Here is a 7,726-nt window from a genome sequence, read left to right on the forward strand (position 1 = left end):
TGAAAAAATAAGTATCAAAATGTTGTATCAGACAGAGACTTTAGTTTGATATGTCATGTCAGTTTTGTAGTCAAATATTGGAAATTCAGTAGTATTTCACTTTATAGAACATCTTCAAAATGTCAATGAGGTTACTTCCTTTGGACTATTAGTGACCAGGCGTACAGAAATTCTAAGAAGAAATGCAAAACTAATTGGGATTTAAGCAACAATAATTTTTAAGACATATAAACAGTAAGATAGGCATGATAATATGTTAAAGATACTAATGATGACAGTCAGCTGTATTATACAGCTTTTGTGAAATATCAAGAACTATTTCTTATACTTTTAATAGATGACATTATTTATTCTCTTCAGTATTCCCTCAGGGCAAGATCTCCTATCTTTTCCCTTTTTACAGAAGTTGATATTGGTGCTTATTTAGTTTGAGAAAACAGGTAAGATCCTAAAATAAATGATCAAACTTAGTGGGTTTTATTCATTACACTATGACACAGGGTAACTCTGGGTGGGCCTAAGGCCTTTCTGAGAATTTCCTACAACAGAATAGTTATCTACAAGACTACATTGCTTTTCTCTAGATATTCAACACCATTTTAATTTTATATGTGTAGGGTAAATGAAGACGGTTAGGCTTTTACACCATTAACTTCTGTGGCTATCACTAGCAGCCTTGAATGCAGAAGGCACTTGGGAGCGTGGGCACCAGGCACGCATGCCTGATTGTGGAGTATGGTGTGTGTGTACCTGGTCCTAGATGCTGAGGCTATAAGGGTGGCATCTCTCGGAGAAAGAAAAGGGCTAACACAGAACAGCTACAAGATGCCAAGCAGTGGCTACGAGCAGAATACACTACGAAAGAACACCAGAGAGAGCTGAAAGAGTAAAGATGCCAGGGTCCTGGGAGGCCTGACAGCCACCCGACACCCCCAAGCTCCCTGCCTTGCCAGCCTGCAGATTTGCCCCAAAACAATGGCGCAGAGTGTATTAAAGCCTGAAAAAGCCACTGACAGCTCCAGGATCCTCCTTTATCCATCTGCCTGAAACAATAAGAGAACCAGCCCTGTGCATGTGGGAACTACATTACAATACAATGAAAATAATTAAAATCTTTCAAGCATGTTCATCAAAGCAAAATAAAGAAGAAAACATGGTAGATATACAAATTACTATACTTGACAGCAATGTTTTGTATAAAAGCAACACAAACCATATCGTTTCATCATCGGGCCAGGAATGTTATCAATATTTATGAAGTAATTGCTCATGTAAGCTAGAATTATGCTGAGACAAAACACCTTCATTGCTTCATGACCTTTTCACTCATAATTTACAAATAGTTGCCATATTGTTTCTATTTTAACTTTGAAAGTCTCTTCTTGACTTTCTGGACATTTAATATCTTATAACATTTAATTCACATGAATTATAAATATTCAACTGTCTGCTTTCTCTTCCCAAGTCACATCATCCTATTTATTAGTTATTGCCAGGATAACCCCTTTGGATACTGTGATATAAAGAAGATGCAATTTCTCTACACTCTCTAATTCCAAGGCTCTTACATCTTCACCACCCTTGTGTTCCCTTATCTATTTATTCATTATAGTCAGCTATTCATTTCCAAAGTGTTTTCATACTGATTATAGGACTTACATTTCATCAGTCCTATAAAGTAAAGGAAAATATTGAAAATTACAGGGCCTGTCTAAGATTTGATACCGAGTCTGAGCCCTGTATGTCAGACACAGTGGAAAAATAAACTGTCCCGTTTACAGGCATTTGAATAACTTGGGCTTGAGCTTATAAAGAAAATACCCAATAGGGTGAAAGGTCATTAGCTCATTAAAAGGAAAGGAAAAAAAACCTATGCAGTTTCTCTGCATATCATGTCTGATTTGAGTAATATGACCAAGGGACACAGATTAAAGTGCAAACAGAAGATGTCTCATAATCCTCACTGGTCACTGTTAAATGTCACTCCTTATCACAGTGAAGGGATTTCTCAGTGTTTTAAGTAGGGCAGAGACACAGTTTTGCATGTTACTATTAACACACTTAAGTAGGTGTAGAAGATGGATGGTAAGAAAAGACAGCTGAATTCAAGGAGACCATTCTGTTATTCTAAGCAAGTAACTGCACAACAGACATTGTGTTATCCAAATGAAGGAGACTTTCATGGGATGTTGGAAAAGGTGCATTGTTTAGAGAAGGTTGCATAAAAGTGAGCTGCAGTCAGAGGAAAGCATGGGGTTGAATACCAGATTCTAGCTTGGACAAGAATAGAAAATGGCTTCTATGTGTCCCTGAATAGTTATCATGATTTTTTAGTCATTTATGGAAAAGCCTATTCGTATCCTTTCCATGGCTGTCCCTAACCAAGCGCTAACTCTCTTGCTCACTTTTATTCAGGAGACTGCAGTAAAGTGAGTCGGCATTCCAGACACACAGTCTTTTCCTAGAAACATGCAGAATCCTGCAGCCAACTGCAATACCAAAGCAAAAATAAACTCTGATGTGTGGACATAGGGAAATTTGCTTAAATATGACAGCAGAGCAGTGAAAGAGACTCTAAATAAGAGATCATCTAACACCTTGTTTTTCGAAGGGTCCTTAGGACAGCATTTGGAAATCATGAGTTTGCTAAAAATGCATAATCTCAAGGCATTTCCAGTCTATAGCTTTGTCCTGGGGATGATACCTTGTTGCCACTGCTTTCTCTGTGGGTTATAGTCCTAGGACCTGCCAGCAGTACCTCCATTGTCTACCAGAGATGAGTGACTCAGAGTTGTCATCTGGACAGGATCCAAACACTTGGGGCACCAGGCAAGCATGCAACCTCCTTTAGAGGGGATAACAGGTCACTGCAGTGACACAATGGGAGAGCAAAATGGTGGACCCCGTGGCCTCTGGTCACAGAGGATTTGTGAATATTCCTTGCTTTGCGTTATATTACATGCCTGCCCCTCAGTGTGATGCTTTCAGGTAAGCAAAGAGGATTTCTTCCCAGGAAATCTGGGTGCTTTGAAGAGGGCACTGCCAGCGTGCAGACCTCTCCTGCTGCCCGCTGCTCCCCTCAGCAGTGTATTTCATTACTCTGCCTGTTCTGTTCCCTGCTCTGGCTCTGGTGAATTCCCTCACCCTCCCACGCTTCTGACTGTACCCAGTGCTTGTATAAATAAATTAATTAATTCAAAAAATGTTATTAAAAAAAAAAGAGGGCACTACCTTTGTGCTGAGTCCTGTGCTGGGTGAGCCCACCCCTGGGGCTCTATGAGAGCTCCGTCTGATATCACCGCAGCCTGTGGGGCTTGTGCACTTAAGACACATTGGTTTTAATGCTAGATATTTGGAGGGCTCAATCTTCAGGTGTGGATCTTCAATGTTGGGGTGCCACTGTAACTTTTGTGGGCACAGAGGTGAGGCTCATTCCGGTATAAAGGTGTGAAGCTGTACTCTAGAAACTTATAGCATAAATGAATGGTAAATCAGTGATTTTTTTAAGTTGGGGTGCCATATATGGGGTTCAAATCCTTCACTTCTCATGGAGAAGCTCAGGGTTTTGATTTCCCTCTGATGCAGGTGGAGTTTATAGCAATACTGTATCTCAGCCTCCTACTCCCTGCAGTGTGTAGAAGTTAGCTAGTTTTCAGTTTGACTTTGTTTCTAGAGGACATTTTCCCAGATGTAGCTGCAGATAAGAGGAGCTGAATTGTGCATTTTCCATGTCATACCTTGAATAGGAAGTCTTGTGTAATTTTTATTTTATTATTAAATAAGTAATAAAACAAATAACATCTAGTATGCTTTTCACATTGACCAGTGATAGATACAAGTGACTATTTATGAAGAACTCTTTTGTTGCCAAGTGTTCTCTTCTGTATGAAAAATGTTAACAACTGGGGCCTCCCTGGTGGCGCAAAGGGTTAAGCACGGCTCTACCAAGCAATCCACAGCCTCTGCAGCATAAGTTCGATCCGATCACCGGCCAGCCAGGGAGAAACCCACATGTCACAGCAGACCTCCCGTGTCTCACCCGCTGCTTCCCTCAGCAGTGTATTTCAGTCAGTCTGCTTGTTCTGCTCCCCACCCAGTCTTGGGTAAATCCCCTCAACCCCCACACCTCTGGCCTGTACTGCAGCTCTTGTATGCATAAATAAATCTTTTAAAAAAAATGTTAACAACTGTTAAGAAAAAAAAAAAAGGTCTAAGTGTTTTGAATGCTTTTGCGACTGGTGGAAGATATGCTATGAAAATACTAGGTATCAATAAAAGTTATCATAAAAATATTAAGATGCTGACAAGGATGTGGAGAAAAGTATTCTTTGTGTTTGTGGGAATCTAAAGTATTACAACTGCTATCAAAACGTGGTGGTTCTTCAAAGAATTAAAAAAATAGAATTACCACATTATCTAGCAATTCCACTTCTATATTTAACTGAAGGAAATGAAAATACTATGTTGAAGAGCTACCTGTACCCTCATGTGCAATGTGTCATTATTTACAATAACTCAGACATGGAACATAACTAAGGGTCCAAAATGCATGGATGCATAAAGAAGTTGTGCTATATGTATATGCATATAATGGAAGACTATATAAGTAAATACATATGTAATGCATTATTTTTAGCCACAGTAAAGTGGGAAATCCTGCCATTGTGACAACTTGCATGGGCACTTAAAGGCATTGTGCAAAGTGAAAGAAGTCAAGCAGAATAATCAAATGCTGTATGACCTGAAATAGATATGTGAAATTAATAAAATACACATAGAAAAGAGATCAGATTTGTGGGTGCCACAGGCAGGGTTACAGGGAAAGGGAATTGGTAAGGTGGTCAAAAGTCACTAATTTTACTTAGAAGATAAATAAACCCATCTATGAGCCATGGATTAAGACATGCTATATATGCACAATGAAATCACTCTAGGAAAAGATGAACTCTTGCCATTTGTGACAACATGGAGCAAACAAGGGAATTTCACTAAGTGAAATAAAGAAGAAGAAAGACAAATGCTGGATGATTTCATTCATATGTGCAATGCAGAGAAAACAAAACAAAAGGGAAAAACTGAACCAAAATATACCCTAGATATATAACTGCATAATGAGTGTTGTCAGAGGGGAGGAAGGGAGAGGTGGGGGAAAATGAGGGTGGGTGCCTATTGGTTTAGGGTAAAGGAATATGGGTGCTTTGAAGCAGGGGGCGGTGTGAGAACATACATTGGAAGAGGTGTGAATGTATTCCACTAAATCATATAGTGTTATAATCCAGTATTGCCTTAACGAAGGGGGAAAAAGAAAATAAATGCTAGGATGTAGTATATAATATAATGGATATTTAATTCTAAAAATATCTGTTTAATATGTGTGTCTCCATACTGTTCCTCAACATTTTCTGTTTTAATTGTAGAGGAAAACAAGTCATCAATTTTATCTGTTAGATTGCCAGGAAATGCTTATAGGGCAAACAAAATATTTATAAATGTTTTCAGTCACCAAGATAAATGCTGATAGTACTGAGTTTCATAAGTACTCAAGATATTGAAATATAATTTACAAGGATCAATGGAAATAAAAACTGAAAAATCTACATTCATAGATCATTTTCCTGAATTTCCTGTATTCTAGGGAAAATCACTTTATAAATTTCCTTTAGTGCATATCTTAAAAATTTCTCCCAATTTTGGGCCTCCCCTTGTGGCACAGGCGGTTGAGCTCTGGGCTACGAAGCTGCCCACAGCCTCTGCAGCTCTGGTTCGATCCCCGGCCACTTGCAAGGGTCCCACATGGCACGTAGACTTCTCCTGCCGCCCGCTGCTCCCCTCAGCAGTGTACTTCGTCAGTCTGCCTGTTCTGCTCCCTGCTTGGCTCTGGTGAATTCTCTCATCCTCCTGCACTTCAGACTGTACCCCATGCTTGTATAAATAAATAAATAAATAAATCTTAAAAAAATTATATAAAAAAAATTTCTCCCAATTTTACACTATTTGGTAGTTTGGCGTGAAATTCACAGGGACTCTAAGAGGATCTTTCATATCCACATATCCACTTTGTGACACCATTAAACACTGGAGAGCCAATGGGGAAAAAGGGAGATTCTAATTGTTTCTTTTCCCAGGAGTTGATGCATGTGGGATAAGATTCCAGTGAGATGTCATTATCATTATTTGCTCCTAGTCCCACTTTTAGCATCAATACCCAGAGTATAAATTCATCATATCATACCACCAACCTTTGCAGAGCATCATTGGCTTCACAGAGACTTGAACCAGTGACTCAATATTATTGCTGTGAATGCTTTTAGGCTATGATCGCCTCAGCACCAAGGAGTTTCACAAGGTTAGTGCTAAGAATGATCCTATGTTTATGAGTTATAAAAATCATACATTACTACTACACTAAGATAAAAATATTATGTCAATCGATATCTATGGCAGTAATATATACATATCTAAAATTTTAGAGAGAAGAGTCCATAAAAACAACAGGAGCAATGTATTGCCTTAAGAAATCCCAAAATTGCTGTATTCTTTGAAAGTGTTGCAAAATATCCCAATTATACAGTTTTTAAGTCTATAATTCCTTCTGTTGTTCAACCAGAAACATTAGGTATCCCAGAAACACAAAATAATCAAGTGATTTCTGTATTAATTTCTTCATTGGTGAAATAATGATCTTCCCAAAATTACCTTTCTAGACACACACTCACACACAGTATTTATAGAGTCACACACAGGCACACTCATTTTGGCTTTTTTGAACTTAGAACCTGCTGAGAGGATAATGGACTCTGGAAATCACACCACAGTGACTGAGTTCTTCCTGGCTGGACTAACAGGACGTCCTGAACTCCAGCTACCTCTCTTCCTCCTCTTCCTAGGAATCTATGTGGTCACGGTGGTGGGAAACCTGGGCATGATCACGCTGATAGGGTTCAGTTCTCACCTGCACACCCCCATGTACTATTTCCTCAGCAGCCTGTCCTTCATTGATTTCTGCCAATCTAATACTGTTACCCCCAAAATGCTGGTGAACTTTGTGGCAGAGAAGAACATCATCTCCTACCCTGAATGCATGACTCAACTCTATTTCTTCATCATTTTTGCTATTGCAGAAAGTCACATGTTGGCTGTAATGGCCTATGACCGCTATGTTGCCATCTGTAAACCCTTGCTTTATAATGTCATCATTACTCCTCAGATCTGTTTCTGGCTCTCAGCTGGAGTTTATATTTTGGGCATCATTGGGTCAACAATCCACACAGGCTTTATGATGAGACTCCTTTTCTGCAAGGTTGATGTAGTTAATCATTATTTCTGTGACCTCTTTCCACTCCTGGAGCTATCCTGTTCCAGCATCTACATCAATGAATTACTGGTTCTAGTCTTGAGTGCATTTAACATCCTGTTTCCTGCCTTAACCATCCTTGCCTCCTACATTTTCATCCTCTCGAGCATCCTCCGTATCCGTTCCACTGAGGGCAGGTCCAAAGCCTTCAGCACCTGCAGTTCCCACCTCTCAGCTGTTTCTATTTTCTCTGGATCTGCAGCCTTCATGTACCTACAACCATCCTCAGTGAGCTCCATGGATCAAGGCAAAGTGTCTTCTATGTTTTATACTATCATTGTACCTATGCTGAACCCTATGATCTATAGTCTGCGGAATAAGGACGTTAAATTAGCCCTGAAAAAAATTCTGGACTGCAACAAACATTCATGA

General features: G+C 39.4%; 1 protein-coding gene across 1 annotated transcript; it reads left to right on the top strand.

Annotated features, from left to right (window-relative positions):
* Nucleotides 1-6,790: 6,790 nt before the first annotated feature.
* On the top strand, nucleotides 6,791-7,726 carry LOC119239915 (putative olfactory receptor 8G3). The gene has a single exon (XM_037504307.1). It carries the CDS (start codon nucleotides 6,791-6,793, stop codon nucleotides 7,724-7,726), a length of 936 nt encoding a protein of 311 aa, XP_037360204.1.

This window comes from Talpa occidentalis, unplaced genomic scaffold, assembly GCF_014898055.3.
Source record: "Talpa occidentalis isolate TD23 unplaced genomic scaffold, MPIMG_talOcc4v2.1 talOcc4.12, whole genome shotgun sequence".
In the NCBI taxonomy this organism is placed as follows: Eukaryota; Metazoa; Chordata; class Mammalia; order Eulipotyphla; family Talpidae; genus Talpa; species Talpa occidentalis.